The 18,687-nt window shown below is 43.3% G+C and overlaps 1 protein-coding gene across 1 annotated transcript; it reads left to right on the top strand.

Moving 5' to 3' along the window:
• Nucleotides 1-12,614: 12,614 nt before the first annotated feature.
• Nucleotides 12,615-18,081, top strand: LOC147747763 (regulator of G protein signaling 5-like). The gene is made up of 5 exons (XM_086955563.1): nucleotides 12,615-12,827; nucleotides 14,232-14,333; nucleotides 14,453-14,514; nucleotides 15,568-15,734; nucleotides 16,019-18,081. The coding sequence occupies exons 1-5, from the start codon at nucleotides 12,781-12,783 to the stop codon at nucleotides 16,217-16,219; spliced, it is 579 nt and encodes a 192-aa protein (XP_086811689.1). The 5' UTR covers nucleotides 12,615-12,780; the 3' UTR covers nucleotides 16,220-18,081.
• Nucleotides 18,082-18,687: the final 606 nt, after the last annotated feature.

Here is an 18,687-nt window from a genome sequence, read left to right as displayed (position 1 = left end):
TCCAATGCACTATCTTTTATCTCACCCTATACGTCTCTCAATATATGCTCCCCTCCACTCTCTGACTCATCCAAAACCTCATTCTACTACTATTTTCTTAAATATAAACCTTTCTAGACTCTCCCCTCCTCTGTCCCTCCTTCCATCACCTGAAACATCATTTTACTATTCAGATCTACCAAAAAACCCTTTCTAAACCCTTCCATCATGTATCCCTCCGTAGACTCATCCGAGGCCTCATTTATCTCTCTAATCCACTTCTAGAGACTCTTCCCGCTCCATCTCTCCTTTACTCATCCCAGCCCTCCTACTATTTCTATGATCTCCAAATAAACCTTTCTAGAACCTTCCCTCTTCTATCCCTCCGTTGTCCTTTAAATCTAACTAACAGACTCACATGTCCACTGCTCAATTAATTCATATTTCCCTATTCTAACTCACCAGTAATGCTTTTTCGGGTCCAGAGTAGCGTGCTACTCGCTGAAATGCGCTTCAAGGCCTTGTCAGGGATAGCAAGCACTATGTAAATGCAATTACAATTACAATATTAACTAGCAACACCGCCTCATTTGTAGCATTCCTCATAAGCAATTCACTAAAATGAAAGCAGAAACCTCTTCCCAATGTAGAAAGCCTCAGAAAACCAATGTTTTTGCAGTGAGAACACCATTATAACCTCGTGGCGTAACACGGTAATGCTAAGAATATTTCCTCACAAAGACACAGAGACACATGTTATGTTGTTAACCCCTCCCCTGCTGGTGACGGAACCCCTCCGTCATCAGCCGTGGTCGCGCTGTGCTGATGAGGGAGCGGTTCCGTCACAGCCCGCTCGGCACGCCTCCGCGGCGCGGATTCCGTGCCTGCGCTGAGCGTTCTATTGAGCGGACGGGGCCGTGACGGAACCGCTCCGTCATAAGCACAGCGCAACCGACGCTGGTGATGGAGCGGTTCCGTCACCAGCATGCGCCCGCCGCTCGGCCGCCCTCCCCCCTTAGCACTGCGGCGGAATAGCCGCCGCAGTGAAGGGGTTAAAGTGACTAGCAAAAGAAAATATTGTTGGGGCTTAAAAGAAAGTTCATATCACAATTATAGTTTGAAGTAGTGGAAGACATCTGAATAGCAAAGCAATACCCGAAAAATGTGTTAAATTGTAATTAGTTTGAAGAACAAGGAAGCAATGCAAACCGCAATTAAAACCAACAATTACAGGACATTTTGGAAATTGGTGCAATAGGGAGGGCCTCTAATTTTTTAGGCCAGTGTCTCTGAAGATGACGCTGCCCTAAACAATGTATCTAATTTAATGAGCATTTGGAGGTGAACAGAATGCATTACTGAACTGTATAAGAGCAGAGCTAAATCCGATAACCACAGACTGTGGTTTAAAATACTCCGTTTGGGTTGTCTCTTAAACTAGTTTATATTCAATCTCAGTTGCACTTTAAGATCTGTGCAACTACTAAAACTTTGCTAACAGAAGAGACCCTTTAACAAGCTATGTTGTCACCCTGGATAGTGTGTTTTGAGCCTGTACTTTTTTAATGTCCTTATGAGTGACTTTTGTCTCTCTTCTAAGCAGCATAGCAACTAATCTGCTGTGGCTAGGACCAATTGAGTTCATGCCTTGGTGTACCCCAATGATCTTTTATCATTAGACTTAACAGCCTTGGGGCTACAACAACTATTGACAACTCTCGCTTGTTATGCAACACAAAATCACTTAGCAATCATTATCAGCAAAAGAAAGATGCTTTCATTTCGAACCACCAAGTGCACTTGGCTCACTGACAATCCAAGAGGAGAACCTATCTGAATGTAGATGACTGGGATTAGTGATGGATAGAAATCGATACTGGGTCAATTTCTTCAAGCAAAAAATAAAGTATTAAAGTCTGACTGGTAGCCTCCTACGATTTAGTCTGAAATATGGAAGGAATTTAGATATCCAATGCTAAAAGTTAAGCCAGGAGTTATGTATGGTGTCCATATATGGTTCTTGATCTGTTTAAAAGAAATTAAGGAAATTAAGAAAACTGGAACTCATATTTGGGGCAGACTATTAAAACCAAATCGGAGCATGCAACGGAGACAATCTAACTTGAATTAAAAAAAAATCTTCGAAAGCTCGGTAATGCAATTGGCACTTGCCTGGTAAACTACTTTGATCCACTCAACAGAAGAAAGTCTTGCGAGCTGGAGTTTGAAAATATGTATTTGCACTAGCTTAGAGCTATGTAAAGCTCAAGATGTGAACAATGGCTACATAATGTAGATTGTAGATCAGCTTTCAATGAAGAAAAGACTGACCAGATAATTACTGAAGGGAAGGATTAAGAAGAGAATTAAAATATGGTCCCACAAGACTGGTCTGCTATGTATAACCGGCAAATTATAATATACACGCTTCTGTACCCTTTTGAATGAGACACATTTACTTTGAATGAGAGATCAATTTCAAGAGAATGATGATACAGGGGATGTAGGGGAATGGAGGCTTTAAGGAGTAACTCTCTTAGAGGAGATGTGGCCTAACTGCCAGAGCTGCCAACCTTGAAACTGGGCAACCAGTCCTGGCCTTGGTACAATATCCTGTGTTTTGGGACAAGTCCCTTAACCTTCCCATACCAAAAAAAGTATGTAATGTAATCTGGTTCTCATACAAAGCCCTCTAATGCCCAGCTAGCTAAATAATACTGAAAACGCACATGCTTTAGTCCATGGAGTTCCATGGTGAGGAAACACTAACATGATCCTTTCCAAACCCCCCAAAACATCACATTTGAAAATTACCTGCGGAACTTCTTGATAATTTAAAAAACATTTGTCTTTAAATTATATTCTTATTTCCCCTTTCACTTGTTTTTGTTTCTTCTCTTTTTTCTGCTCTTCATTTGAGGTTTATATGCTTGGTATTAAGCAAAAAAAACTAATGTATTCAAGTATTAAACTCAATCTGCATGGAAATTTTTAGAGTTCAATGATATAAAAAAATCTACTGACATAAAATCTCGTCTATCGCTTGAATGAATGTGCTCGACTTCCATCACTGAAGATTGAGTCGTTAGCCCTCACTTTAAATGAAGCATGTCTCTGTATCCACATGACTGGCTTTGAAGAAAAGTCTGTGTCTGATCTTATGAGCTGGTTAATAATTCAACTTATTTTAACAAAAATGAGTCAGACTAGAGGCACTACAGTACATGGCAAAAATTCAATTTTTGACCATACTGTAAATATGAATCTATGTGGTGTGCGAATAAGCAAGCAAAGTCTTGCAGAGAAACCAGTTATTGGCTTATCCGCAGTTTCCTACTTTATAGGAAAGGTTTGATACAGCGCTGGCTGGATTTGTGTGTATTAGAGCGCTTAACATGAGCGTTGATTATTACAGTGAAGACAGTTGTTCAATAGGATAAAACCAAAGACGTCAGCATATAAAAAAAGCATTACAAATAGATAAAAAAGCGTTGATTGTTACAGTAAAACAGTTGATTCAATAGGATACAGCCATAGTCGTCAGGATAGAAAAACAATTTAAATTGAAAAATAGGCAAAAAAAGCTATTTACATAGGGGTGGGGTTATCAAAAAAGACTATTTTGCATAGAAACAATATAAAACTAACAAAAGATAAATTACATGAGTAAAGGCTATTAAGTGAGGCTGTATTGGTACGATGACAAAAACACAGTATACAGCTCGTAGTTGAGTGCAGGGAGGAAGCCAAAGTTCGATGCTGGTTGGCGAAGGAGAAGGAAAAGGTATAGAAGGGGGAGAACAGTTTGGGGAGAAAGGAAGTAATGTCAGAAAGAGATTCCGGGGGGGGGATTCAGGAGGGCGGAGGAGTGGAACCAGATTGGTGGAGGCTTGAAAGAGGGGTCAAAGTGAGGTTAAGGACCCCAATATTTGTTAAGAAGGTGAGATTTGAGGTCTTTTTTTTTAATCTAAGGTAGGAGGGGTCACAGCGCAAGTCCCTAGGGAGAGCATTCCAGGTCATCAAGGCCTTCCCGGAGAAGGAACGAGATTGTGTGGTTTTCTTTTTTAACAGCGGGGGAACAAGGAGTCGGACATTAGTGCTGCTCATCGTTCGGGAGCAGCCTGCTTTTTTGAGTTTGTTCGTGAAGAGCTTTGTGTGTTGTGCATTCAGTCTTGTAAGAGAATCTTCCTTCTACAGGTAGCCAATTGAGAGCTTTGAGGGCAGGAGAGATGTGGTCAAAAATTTGCAGTCTGTGATTAGTCTGGCAGCTAGGTTGAGCACAGATCTAGGGGGGGAAAGATGTACTTTGGGGGTACTGGAGAGGATAGCGTTACCGTCGTCAATTTTGGAGAGAACTAGAGATTGGACAACCCCTTTAAAGTCATCAGCTGGAATGAAGGGTTTGATTTTTTTAAGATCTCGGAGAGTGAAGAGAGCTGCTTTAGCCGAGTTTTTTATGTTGTCATTTTTTTACAGTGTTTTATATAGCGCAAACTTGACCCAAATCAGGTATCAGAGCGCTTTACGTGAACACCAGTTGCATTACATGAGGACACATTCATTTTTGTTAGGCAGTGGGAGATTAAGTGATTTGCCCAGAATCACAGGATGTTGAGCGTCGTTGCCGAGACATGAACGTAGCTCCCCAGGTTCTAGGTCGACCGCCCTAGCCGTTAGGCCAACTCCTCTCTCCATTAAGAGTAAGTTTGTTGTCAGTAATGAAACCAAGTGATTTCACTGAGTTTGATAAGGAGAGAGATCAGTTAAGAGCATTTAGGTCAGAGAGCCAGCTTTGGATGGGAAGTTGGTTGTTGTTAGGAGAGAAGAGAATGATTTTTCTTTTTTTGGAGTTAAGTTTGAGGTGGTTAGAGAAAAACGAGGATAGGCTCATCTTCAAGGAATTGTTGAGATGGAGAACATCCGAGTAGAATCTAATCTTGTAGTAAAGTTGCGTGTCATCAGCATAGAGGTAGTAGTTGATTACTGCTTGTTTTAGAATAAGGGTAGGGGGTTCCATTAAGAGGTTAAGGAGATAGGGGGAAAGGATGGAGTCCTGAGGGACACCTAGGGAGGCAGGTGTAGGGTTCAAAAGGCAGTCATGTATTTTGATTTGCCGTGTTCTGTGTTGGAGATAAGAGGAGAACCATTTGAGGACAAGACCATTAAGGCCATATCAAGCTTTAAGTGAGTTGAGTAAGGAAGAATGGTTAGCTGAATAAAATGCAGTGTCAAGATTAATAAGTAGGCAGGACTCACCATTCTTGAGTTATATTATGTTATGTTATTATAATTTACAAAGCGCACGTATACCCGTAGGTGTCTTGGCGCTATGGTAGAGTGACCAGTGGAGGTCATCGACGATATTAAGCATGGCGGTTTCTGTGCTGCATCCTTTTCTGAAGCCAGATTGCAAGGAGTCAAGTAGGTTAAAATGGCAGGTATGATTGTCCAATTGTCAAAGAGTACATTTTTTAAGAACTTTGGATAGAAGTGGGAGGATTGAGATAGGGCTGAGTTTATTGAGGTCATTTGGGTCAGCAGAGGGGTTTTTAAGAATGGGAGAGATTTGTCCAAGCTAGAGAGAGTTTGGGATGCAAAGGAGGTGTTAATGATAGTAGTCCAGTACTGGGCAAAATGTGCTTAAGATCTTGGACAAGGTTTGAGGGGAGTGGATCTTTGGTGTGGGAGGTTGGCTTGAGTTTGGAAATGATGTTAAGGACTTTGTGTTCAGTCCTCATGATTTTCCTTCATCTAAATACTTGCATAATTTTTGCCGGCAAACCTCCTGCATTTTCTCATGAGTGCCAATATTTCCTCTGACAGTAGATGCACTGGTTCCTCATGGGTTAACTTTAAGTTAATTTTTCTCAGAACTTTGAAATAGAATAGATGTTGGCAATCTTCTTTCCGTCAAACTACTTAACACCTTCCATGCTCATGACGAGCTCAGCTCGTCATGCAGTACACTGCTCGTGTGCTCAGAATGAGCTTAGCTCGTCATTAACAATGGGATTCAAGGGAGTGCAGCATCCGGGATGAATTGCTGTAGCATTGAAGGTGTTAAAGTGGTGCAAACGTTGTCATTTAAAGTCGAACCAACATGCAGAAAACTGTAGGGTACGATTCGTAGTGTTTTGGGATTTAAGGAAAGTTATCGAGAGGATATCTTTCAACTTCATATACCCTAAACTATCATGTCATTATCTTTAAATTATATTTAATGTTTTTTTATCAAATAAACTATTGTCATGTAGGAAAAAAAAGGTAGCACATCTTTATGGTACCTGGGGCAGCAGATTCCATGTATAGTTATGAACATAGCTGACATGCTTAGACAGTTACACATAGATTGAATTGGTAAGATAGGTGGTTACAATATTTTACATCTAGCTTAAAGAAAATGTTATTCCTGCACTTTTGGAAAAACAATGCTAGTGGAGTGATGTTTTGGGAAGAAGAATTGAAAAAGTGCCAGATAAGAAGAAGGAATGAGGAAATTTTAGGGCAAAGAAAGCAGAGCATCTAATTTGACATGAGCTGCCCTTTACTACTGATGATATAGTATTCCAAATATTCCTTGGTTATTTCTACCTTGTTATATTAACAACATCACTTGATCATCTACATTTACACTTGCAAGGCTATATTTATGAGTGGGGGGGTGTCGCACATGCATCATGTAACGTGGTGCCTGCATGAGGCGAACAGCGGCTTCATAAATCCAGACTACCGTAAGGCAGCACAAATCGCTGCTTTGAGTTACTCTGCCCTGGGGAGGCGTTCCATGTGCATTGTGTTGGTGTTCCCACACAACTCCCATGGATTTTGATACATTCTCAGATTTACCATTCCTGGCAGACCTGGGAATGTGCAAAATGCTACGACTTCCATAGTGAAGCACAATGGGGTGAAATATCTTTATTTCTCCTTGTGACTTCCTCTTTCTATGTGTGCCGCATTCTTTAAAAGTCAAAGCTACATGCTGTGACTTTTTCTTGGGACAGAAGAAGTAATTATACTCCACCATTTGCTGGCCGTGCATGGTTAGGGGTTGGCTGCAAGCGTATTGTAACACAATAACACTTTACGTTAAAAAACATAGGAATTCACTGAAAGAAACAAAGGTTACTGTTCAGTTATATTTAAGGAAGGTCGTAAAATTTGAATTCATGTTAAAAAACCTTTAAAATGTACTGAAATAGCACTGCTGTTTAAAAACCTGGGGAAATTGCCTGTTATACATAACTGACATAACTATAACTCGCACTGTTGTGATGCACTGATTATAAATGTACATATTACATTACTGATGACATCTGAAAAATACGGTGGTGCAAGTTATACTTATTATCACAATTGTGATGGGGACAATTATTTCAAGATAATTGGGTCAATTCAATTCAATTCAAATTAATTTATATAGCGCACTACATACCCAGAGGGTCTCAAGGCGCTTGGAGAAGGCTGGGGAATTACTTGTCGAATATCCAGGTTTTAAGTTGCAAAGCGCAGCCTAGATTGTGAGCACAGCAGAAATACTTGCGATCCAATCTGTCAACACCAGTACAGACCTCGAGAGGAACATGCTATTCTGGAATGTGGCGGGACTAGTAACCAAACATCTTGAGAAAAACTTCTTGGATTTGATTCACACAAATGACTTAATTTGTCTCCAGGAGACATGGTTGAAGGATCCAATCCATCTGTTGGGTTATAGAACATACTTCTCCCATGCAACAAAATCACATTCAGGGAAAAGCAAAGGGGGCTTAATTACATATATTTCTAACCTCTGGTCCTGTCAGGAAACTACGCCACTAGTACTCCACCAGAATTATCAGGTCATTAACATCAAAGTATCAAACCAAGTAGTCTACACAATAATAAACTTTTATAACAACATGAGCCCGATGGAACTAACCAAAGCTCTAAGTGAAATTAGTGAAGTGATAAACGAGTTAAAAATCAAACACGCCAAAGTCACACATTCTATAATTTGGGGCGGAGACTTTAATCTTCATATATGCAGTAAAAGCAATACCCCTACATGTGGGATCATGGATGAACAAGATAACCCCTTAACTCATTTTTCTCACATGGAGGAAGGAAATAATTTGCAGGCTATCATGTTCGAGCTAGACTTAGGGTTCGCGAACATGATAATGACGCCGATAACCCAATTTACATCAACTTTCCATGGCAAAGGTGTTCAAACACTAATCGATTACATTTTAGTTTCTATCAACAATGCCACATGCATAAAGCACTTTGAAGTGAATAACAACGCACTCAGTGACCACTTCCCACTCAGACTAACGTACTTAGAGCCTCATCATCAAAAGAACAAAGTTAAGGACCACCTGGGTTTACTACATTAAGAAACACTCACATTAAGTAAATTGAACGGCTTTACCCTAAAATGGGGTAACTTAGACCAAGAAACTACCAGCGCGAGAATAATTAAAAAATGCAGGACTGACATTGATAATTGCCTAAATCCTGCTGCAACTGCATTAGAAATTCTGACTGGCTATAATGCAATTGTGAAAACTATAGGAAATGAACTAACAAAACCTAGGAAACAAAATCACACACTAAGAAAAGGTTGGTTCAATACCCAGTGCACAAGAGCTTACTCTGACCTAAAGAAAGCCTTGGCAAAAAAAGACAGAAACAGAGACGAGATAGTCCAACTAAGGAAATCATACACTCATGCACTGAAACAAAGGAAAAAAGAGATACAATGTAACCTTTGGACCCAACTTCTAAATAGCAGCACTCAAAAAGACAGCGGAGCCTTTTGGAAAATAGTTAAGACCCCATTTTTAGCTGGAAACAATGAGGGTCCTGCTTTAGACGTTGCAATAAACGCGGAGGATTGGGTGCAGCATTTCTCAGGGTTTTTTGGAGATGCTAAATCCGGAAACCCAGCTCCCCTACCTCTCCTCCCCCCGGTGACATATCCGATAGAAATACATTTTACCATTAGCGAAATAACTAAAGCCATAAAGACTGCAAAAAATGGCAAAGCGCCAGGGCCAGACTCCGTTCCCATGGACCTCTACAAATTTCATCCTGATCTTTGGTCGCCTCTCTTAACCAAAGTACTGAACGCAGCTAAGGAAACTAAACTCCCAAACTCCTGCTCAACATCGATCTTGGTCCCTATTTTCAAGAAAGGCAACAGAGACAGTCCTTCCTGTTACCGCCCCATCTCCCTCCTGGACTCGGTAGGAAAGATGGTAGGGAGGATACTTCTTGACCGTCTCCAGGAGTGGTCCAAAGAACATGGGGTACTTTCAGATCTTCAATACGGGTTCAGGGCTGGCTTGAGCACCGTGGACCAAGTTCTGAATTTAACATTACTAGCTGGAAAATACACAACAGCAAAAAAATCAAGCCTACACATGGTCTACGTTGACCTTACGGCAGCGTTTGACTGTGTGGAACATTCAAAACTCTGGCTAATAATGCTGCAAATGGGGATCGAGCCACCAATAGTAGATCTTTTACGTGAGTTATATTCCGACGCCACGGGAAAGGTACGATTTGGGACGGAAGGCCAACTTACAAATAGCTTCCCAATACAGAAGGGGGTCAGGCAAGGGTGCGTGCTGGCCCCCTTCCTATTTACGCTTTATACTAATGGACTTGAAGCTGCAATGTTACAGGGCGTAAAAGATCTTCCAGAAGCGGGCCGGCGACCGATCCCTGCATTGTTATACGCCGACGATGCGGTGATCCTCGCACGAACCCCGATCCAGTTACAACGGGCCCTAAATAATTATTGCACTTTTATGACAAGCCTAAATCTAAAAGTCAATATAAAAAAAACTCACGTGATGCATGCTGGTATCAAGGGGAAAAAAGTGAAAACTATTTTCGTGGACAAACTGCCCCTTGAAAGAACTAAAACCTACCCATACCTTGGCATCACCATTGACGAGGCGTTTAATTGGAAAGAAGCAATCATCTCACGCAAGTTGTCACTCATAAGAACAGTGGGCGCTTTAAAAGCTTTTTCTCTCCGTCTAGGAAAAAGACCTCTGGCTGAGATGATAAAGATCTATAATGCAAAATGTATCAGTATAGCTATCTTTGGAGCAGGAGTCTGGGGAATAACCAATGTCGAACAAATACAGAAAATCGAAAACTCTTTCCTAAAATTCCTACTGGCTGTCCCAAAGAGTACAACTACCTTTGGTTGCCACCTAGAACTTGGAATGGATCACGTCACAGATCTCATTAAGATCCAGCCCATTATGCTGTGGCGGAGAATTTGGGCAACAGACGAATGCCAGCTCACAAGAGCAATCATTGAGGACTGTATGAAATTAGATTGCATGAAAAAGATAAAATGGCTGTGCTACGTGCAATCTTTTTTGTCAGACACCGGTCTCCCAAGGTTTTTTGATGAACCACAGTCGGTAACAGACATAACGAAAAAAGATCTAAAAAAACTATGCCTGTCCCATTTAACCCAACTGCGGATGATGACCGAAATAGGAAAGACATCAGTCCAACATTGCCTAATGATACAATCGGTGCCATCAATCCAACCTTATCTGTTGCAAGACCTGACACAATTTGAAAAACTCCTTCTTACCCGCTTCAGGTTCAATCTTTTTCACATAATGGTTTCATTTCCTTCCCAGAATGTTTGGACACATAGTAAGACAGCGTGCCCCTGTGACTTCATTTCCCCCCAGTCCACAATTCATGTTCTTTTCTTTTGTAAATTTTATATACCACTCCGTAAGAGATGGATTTTACCAATTTTAAAAGTAGTGAAGATTCGAAGATGCCGTCCTGCATATTTGGCGTTGCAGTTTTTGGAAAACAGCTTAGTGTCAAAATCTGTGGCACATTGTCTTAAGTTGTGCATTAGGCACCGCATGAACTTATAAAATTCATGCAGCTGCCTTAAACATGAACTCTAGTAAATGTCCTGTCCTTTGTGGAAGAAGAAGAGAGATCAATTTTAATATACTATGTATATAATGTTTTAATAGATTTTAATTGTGTATACTTGTACTTTTATGGCTTTCACAACGAAAACCGAATAAAGTGAATTTGATTTGATTTGATTTACTTGCGAGGCAAATTAGCATGAAGCCAGGAGAGGAGGTGAGGGGAGCGGCCGCTTCTGCAGAACATTCCATAATGTTATCCTTATGTAAGGAACCATTATACCAGCATGCACCTTCGCTTACGATTTGTGGTTAAAGAACATGCAGAAAATGGCAGCAGTGACCCGTTTAATTTCCAAAGGGACTAGTGTATGTATTTTAAAGTGCCTAGAAGCTACACTACAATTCTTGATATGACCTTTCATTTGTGCCACGTAGAGTTTTCATTGGAATTTGGGATCCGATTGGTAATAATGCAGGAGCATGTGCACTTGGACACGGGCTTTAACTGCAGAATTCCCCAGCGCCCTGAGCCCTAATGGGTGATTGATTAGCCACGCTCTATAAGAACCCTGATTGATTGATTGTCTTATTGATCCACAGTTCATACTGCGGTGCATGCAAAATAGATCGCAAAAGATAAGTGGGGGCGTCACCTCCTCTAATAGGAAGTAGGCACGCGCCGCTTCATCTCAATGACACGTGCGTGAGAATTCGCATCTCCCAGATTATGTATTGTGCACGCTCCTGGGTGAACGATGGATACATCGGCAGGCAGGATGTTGAGGCGCCCAAAGGCAGACTACACCTACAATGTAGGTAGGTTTAACTCACGCGCAAAAATATATTTTGGAACTGGGTTTAAATTACGTTTACGAATGTTTTTCGCTGTATAAGGCGGCGGATCGTTGTTAAATGCAGTCTGCGCCACACGGTCTATTTCGAGAAAGCTCAGCAGGTAGTGCGCCCTCTGCAGGACATTATGTGTCGGTGCACAGTGAGTTATCTGGCTCTTCATTCTTCCGAACACGATGAAATAAGAACCACTGAGTATGATGATAAAGCCTGTTATTGACTTCCTATGTAGCTACGAACTTGAATGGTCATACAGTCCTTTCTAACAGTTCGTCTGCTAGGTTTTAGAAGCGTTTCGGTTTGTATTTCAGAATTTCTCGGCACTAAACAAAAAACACAGATCTGCAATGAATTCTGATTGCCTTAAGAAGTGTCCTGCTCTGTCCGTTCGCGGGTACGGGGTTGGGGTAACACCTAACGCAGATCCGGCTGTCGGATCTAGGGCAGCTCAGTGCCAATCCTGACCTTCTCGCGGAAATAAATTTAGAATGTGAACATATTCATCCTTTAAAGGTTTACATGTTTACGCATGCATGGCGAAAGGCAATGCATGCGTAAAAATGTGAAATGTTAAAGGAGAAATATGGTACGTATAAAACGGTCCAGCTGCGCTCCACTGGACACTCTGGACCCGCCAGCTTTCCTGTCCTGGTGCGTCTGACTGATGTCCATGGAAGGGACACCGCTTCTCCCCCGCTCCCTGTCCTGTGCTTCCAGCTCTGACAGCAGAGCGAGCATCACAGAGCATCACACATCTGCCTCTTGTAGAACGCAGAGCCGCGGCCAGGCCTCTCATTGGCTGCCGCGAAGGATGGCCCCGCCCCGCCTGCCCACTCAGAATATAAATGGGAGCAGCCTGCGCCACTGGCAGACAGCTCTGGGCATCTGCCGGTCTCAGCAGCGGCTCTTAGGGGAGCGAAGCACCGAGCTGTTTTAATAGAAGCTCCATCTGCAGTGAACGGAGCTCAGAGAAGAGCCGCCAGCTGTTCCAACCTCCTACAGAATACACCGCCCTGCCTGCAGCCCACCCGGCGCCATGTGCAAGGACAGTCTAACGACGCTGCCCGCCATCTGCATCGAGAGGTAAGAGAGAGTCGAGGCGCTATGGGAGACCTCTGCAGTGTGACTGCGCAAGGTTGCAGTAAGACATGCGCGCACTTGGGGGGCAGAAGGGAGCTATTCATTTACTTGACTTAAAAACCCAGCTAGGGTTTGCAGCTGACTCCACGTGCAGCTGTCTAGAACTAACCTAAACGTCCAACTCTGTGTTTCTACTATTGTTAGTTAAGCCTGTTTTACTTATGTAGCTGAGCCCTAGTATTCTCATCGTTTGAGTAGCTACTTGATGACCCTTTGGCTAGGTAGGCACAATACAATATTTTAAATAAACACATATCCCAGTTCGTTTCTTTCTTTTACTCACTATTGTAATACACTGTAGTTTGTCTAAATGAGACTGCCCGAATGCCCTGATGACACCGGGGCATCTAGTAACCTTACCGCTGGCACACTTAATGCAACCTGGGTCTGTGTAAACCCTAAGGTGATGCTGACCGATAGCTGGGTCTGCAGAGCGAGGGGCTCTGAAAGGTCACCGCAGACATTCCAGTGCAGAGAGATGCGCTTATGCGCTGCACCAGGGAAGCGGGGAGCGAAGGGGCCGCCTGGTCCAGTCTGATACACTAGGGAAGAAGGGACTGTCCACTCCCACCTCAGAGAAAGGGAACAGGTGTGCGGCTTTCTTACGACAGTCTCTCACCAATGGAATAGCTGCCTCTGGCAATCCTTACACAGGGGGATATTGAATGCACAGTGTCATCGCATAAAACATACACAGGGAGAAAGGACTGAGGGGTTTCTTGTACTGATCTGAATTGCTCTAATTCTAGAAGAAGCCTGGGGTGTTAGGTGGTCTTTGACCAGTGACCATGTATCCTGCTCACTGAACACAAGGAAGAGATGATCTGGCTATAGCACCCGTTCTAAGCTCTATACCAACATGAACCATGTTTATAATTGTGATTCTGATGGAGACGGGGATTGACTGAGAGTAAAGTGCCTCATCTCCCAGATAAAGCTATGGGTTATGAGGGGTCTTGCATTGTGTTGTGTGCATCTGCAATAATATGCTGATTATGCATTTAAATATTTAGTGACCTCATCGGAGGAATTAGTCTATCTCCCTTCTGTCCCAAAAGCTACAAGAGCAGGGATCAACAGTGTTATTTCAGCCCTTTATCATTCCAAGGTCGATACACAGAGAATCACTAAATAGAGTGCGAGGCACAACTGTTGTAGAGAGCGTTCAAAAGGAGAGAAACACAGACAATAGCATAAAACCATACCATTTGTAAAAGACTGGGTAGGGAAGCTGCCACTTGTCTGTAACATATTAGGGAGTGCCCTTCGAGGGGGGCTTCTAAACGCAGTTTACTGTCAAGTTTCTCAGCAGCACTTCAAAACTAACACATGTCTCTTCACTTTCAGGGTTAAAGAGCTCGGGGCCCGCCTGGGAGTCCTGCTTCAGAAACCAGATGCAGCTTTGGAACCTGGAAAATGCAACCAGAGCAAACCAAGAAACAAACACAGGTAAACCAGGGGTCTCACTTGTCACCGACACTTCACAAAGGGTTGTGTCTTCTTTGTGTCAATGGTATTTCCCTTTCTGGTCCTTGCCTGTCCTCAAGCTCTTCCTGTTCTTTCTGCAGACTCTGCCTGGAAGATGTGCGGAGATGGAGGGTCTCCTTCGACAATCTGCTCAGTAGTAAAGGTGAGTGTCAGTCACTCTGAGGACGGAGGGGGGGCTGTGGGTGGGCAGGATGGATGTGTGAGGGCAGTTCAATGGAGTCTTCATGGCCTCAACCCTGGGCCAGTGGGGAATGCTGAAGGGAGATGGTTGGCTCATGACTGGCTTGTGCTGGAAGCTGCATGTAAGTGGACAGATGGAACACAGCTGGGTAGGCAGGAAGAAGGCGCAGCGACGGATAGATCATGCCTAGACGGAGGAGGAGGGACATGTATGATGTGGTCCATAGGCATGGACCATGGCAGAGTAGGTGGGAGGAAAGTTCTTGTGATTTAATTGGTGGTCCGGGGCTTGGAGGATCAGGACTGGATGGGAGATTATATGGGGCAGGTGGAGGGACCGTTTATTGCTAGAACATTTGTGACATGATCAGATGAAAGAGCTAGTTTGTGTAAGACTAGGGCTAAGCACAGCTTCTCTATGGGCTAGGGCCAGAATGGGGACAGAGGCGCAACCAGAGTGAAATTTCGGTGGGGGGGGGGGGGCTAATAAAGATTTTGGGGGAGGAGCTAATTCTTTCAGCAATCGGCAGAGTGAAGATGCAGGGGCTCTAAGACGGGGTGAAAGAACAACAAAGCCTCATTAACAAGTAAAGGGATTTTAAAGAGCTGTGAAGTACTTGGGTTCAGCTGTGAAGTATTTGGGTTCAGCTGTGTGTGTGCACAGGAAGCTGCCTCCGCCCGGGCTGGCCCACACGACTTGGGAAGGGGGGGGGGGGGGCGAAGCCCTTTCAGCCCAATGGGCGTTGTGCGCCTGAATGGGAAGACATGTGGATGAACCATGGCTGATTGTGGCTACTTGTCAATGGGTGGTTGAACAATGACTGAAAATTGGCTAGATATGATTAAATAGTAATAGGAGGGAAGATCGGTGAACTTCCTGGGGTAAACAAAATAATAAAACAAGTGGAAGTGTGGGTTAGGTTGCTGGATGATACTGAAGTTTGTACAAATCTATTGCTCTTTGCTGATCAGTGCTCTTCCTTCTTAACCATTTTTTCTTATTTTTTCCGTGTAGACGGCCTTGCTGCATTCTGGTCCTTCCTGAAGACAGAGTTCAGCGATGAGAACTTAGAGTTCTGGCTGGCTTGCGAGAAGTACAAGAAAATCCGCTCAGCTGCCAAACTGTCGTCCAAGGCTCAGGAGATCTACGAGCAGTTTATCCAGAACGAAGCCTCCAGAGAGGTGAGTTAGAGCCAGATTCACTAGACTGTTCTCCAGATCATAGAGGGTTCCCTTGCAATTCTTTAGCTTGCGACAAGATAGGGCTGAATGCATTGCTACTCTTCTATAGAGTATCCCAATAAATATGGCGGTGGTAATGCTGTATGGCCAAGCCAGAAACCTGGGGTTAGGAGCAACAGGGGTCAGAAAGGGGATCTTTTTATTGTAAGCGTAGGGGGATACAAGCCAAAATATTTACAGTTCAATCCTTTCTTTTACTAACATGCGGTCTCCCATCCTTCCAGGTGAATATCGACCACCAGACGAAGGAACTCACTCAACTCCAGTTGGCACATGCAACACACAACTGCTTTGACGTGGCACAGGCGAAGACCTGGGTCCTCATGGAGAAGGACAGCTACCCCAGGTTCCTGAGATCCACCCTCTACCAAGACCTTCTGAATATTGCCTCTCACCATGGGGGTGCCCAGCACTCACACACGTGAAGTCAAACTCTGATTGTAAAAATGTGACTTTGGCAAATTACTAGGGCGCGACGTATCTGGCCCCTTAGAATCAGACACCTCGAGTGAGGATCGGGAAGGCAACAGCGAGTAACAGGAAGAGAACGTTCTCAGAAAGTGTCTCTTCAAAGACTTGTCATGTGGACTTTGATGCGGAAAGTTTGCTCTGGAATATGTTCTCAGGATGAACTGAACATTGCAGTATTTAAGGAGTGAGTAAGCGTGTAATGCCTGCTTGTCTACCACGAGTAACATGTCTCAGGAGGGTATACTGCTGTAATATGTTTTACTCACCTCGGCCATCACCGCACGTATATATTTATGGTCAGGGGTGTAAGATGGACACAAAGTTTTGGTATGCATGAACAAATTGTGTCTGTATGTGTACCAGTAACTGCAAAAATACGAGGTAAAGAGTGTCGATATTATAGTAGTTTCTCTTTGTAACCAAATCCACAAGAGTGGGTTTTCAAGACACGTGTACAAGCACACGTACCTGCAGGCTTGGGTACTACACTATAGATGAGTGCGTAACAGTTGACAATAATGAACTCAACACAGTAGATCTAATAATGTGTGTTGAATGTTGAGTGCCTCGTGGATTTTTGCACTGTGTTGCTCTGATAGCCTTGCACTGACCCCTGTTGCGATGTAAGGACCGGTACCTCTCTGGATCCTTCTAAAATGCGACGAGGCCCTTTCTCTGTTTCAATCAAGGATACTGTCAGTATCCCATAGACGATGCAAGAAGACTCGACTGAGCGTCTTGCAAAAGATGCTGCTGTGCATGTGATGTACAAATTGTGTCTTTAATATGAGACCGTGCCAGGAGCATAGTGAGATACTAAGGGTGGCTAAGTTCAATAATACCCCGGCTGGTGTTGGGGTTGATGGGAGGCCTGCTTCAGAGAGACAAGTCTACAAGATTTAGGGCTGAGTACAAATCTGGTAGATGATTTTGAGGACACCCTGATGGTGGACGGGAGTGGCCTGATTTGTGTCATGTACTTAAACCAGAGTGTACATGTGCGGACGGTGCATCCACAACAATGAGAAGACCTCTCCTTCCGGGCCTCTGTTCTCTTCTCGGTGACACTTTTGTGGACATTCAGAGTCACAATGAGACTGGCCAGTCTGTAGGGGTTTCCTCCATGCACTAGTTGCGCTCAAGATCAGAGAGACTCTTTGGTGTTTAGGTGATTTGGGTTCCTGTGAAGCCCCACAGATGTGTCTGAGTCTCCCCATTGAGGCATCTCTTTTCTGGTACTAATCCTTCTTTTCAGAGCCTCCTTAACCACCACGTAAAATAATTATTGTATTCTGCCATAACTGTACATTATTTTAATTGGGCTCCCCCACTAATCGACAACGCCCTTTTACAGTTAACCCCGGTTCAGAATTGCTGTGGCTGTTCCTTCTGAGAGGTTCTAGACTCTAACACTCTAACAGCACCCCACTTCGCCCATTCACCAAACACATTATTTTCCCTTCATTCTCTGCAGGCGAGGCATGCAATGAATGGCCACTGATAACTGGGGCTCATTCTGGGCCTTACCAATGACCCCTCTCCTCACCAGGATTGTAGATTGTGGCTAGTGCTGCACTGGATGGGCTAATGAGGACCCTGAACAAAAGATAGATGCATCAATGCATCATCACCTGCGCTCTCACCATTGACGGGATTCATTTCAACAAGATACAGTTCCAATTGAGGGACTTTTGACTATTTTTTGAGTGTCTCTATTTATGTATGTATATATGTATTTATATATTTATTTAATTAAAAATGCCATGTCCTGTTTTTTTATGAGATGACCAAATAAAAATAGAAAAAAGAGTTCTGATTTCGGTTAATTGATTTTGTTCAGCTATTATATTTGATTTTTATACTTGTTTCAATCATTTCTTCACCCAATTCAAAGGTACTCCCAACAAAGCAGCGGATTCTCTGGAAAAGTACTCTCTGGGAAAAAAGTAACAAAAAGCAACATTTCAGAAACCGGGAAGTCTTCAATGTCAGTTCTCCATCTTATGGGGCATATGTGCAAGCCCCTATCGCCATCACAACGTCACTTTCAGTGTGCTTAGCGTGAATGGGGAGGGCAACGGGTGTTGCGGTGAGTGTTCCACTGCAACACCCACTGTTTTTGATTCTGCCCCCTATTTACAAGGGCAGCATAAATACGAGCAGCGGCAAAATCAAGACGAGGAAATACCTGGTCTTAAGTTGGCGAAATGAGGAGAAATGCTTTATTTCTCCTAGTTTTTGCTATTTCCATGTGTGCTGCCTTGGCAGCACACATGGACAAAGCAAAAAGCCTTGGATTGTTTATGTACAGGAAGGTCCCCCTTCCTGCACAAAAACAATCTTTTTTTTTTTAATGACATTTTGTGACTTCCATGTGCGTTGAGCAGCACACATAGAAGTGACAAAATGGCATTTAAAGATT

The sequence above is a fragment of the Lissotriton vulgaris genome, chromosome 1_1 (genome assembly GCF_964263255.1).
Source record: "Lissotriton vulgaris chromosome 1_1, aLisVul1.2, whole genome shotgun sequence".
In the NCBI taxonomy this organism is placed as follows: domain Eukaryota; kingdom Metazoa; phylum Chordata; class Amphibia; order Caudata; family Salamandridae; genus Lissotriton; species Lissotriton vulgaris.
Note: the sequence above shows the minus strand (reverse complement) of the source record. Positions and strands in the feature narration are given on the sequence as shown.

Excerpts from the sequence above, each read along its gene's own strand:
- LOC147747763 (XM_086955563.1), top strand. The coding sequence starts at position 12,781 with ATGTGCAAGGACAGTCTAACGACGCTGCCCGCCATCTGCATCGAGAG. Across the intron at positions 12,828-14,231 it reads CCCGCCATCTGCATCGAGAG|GGTTAAAGAGCTCGGGGCCC; the intron begins GTAAGAGAGAGT and ends CTTCACTTTCAG. Across the intron at positions 14,515-15,567 it reads CAATCTGCTCAGTAGTAAAG|ACGGCCTTGCTGCATTCTGG; the intron begins GTGAGTGTCAGT and ends TTTTCCGTGTAG.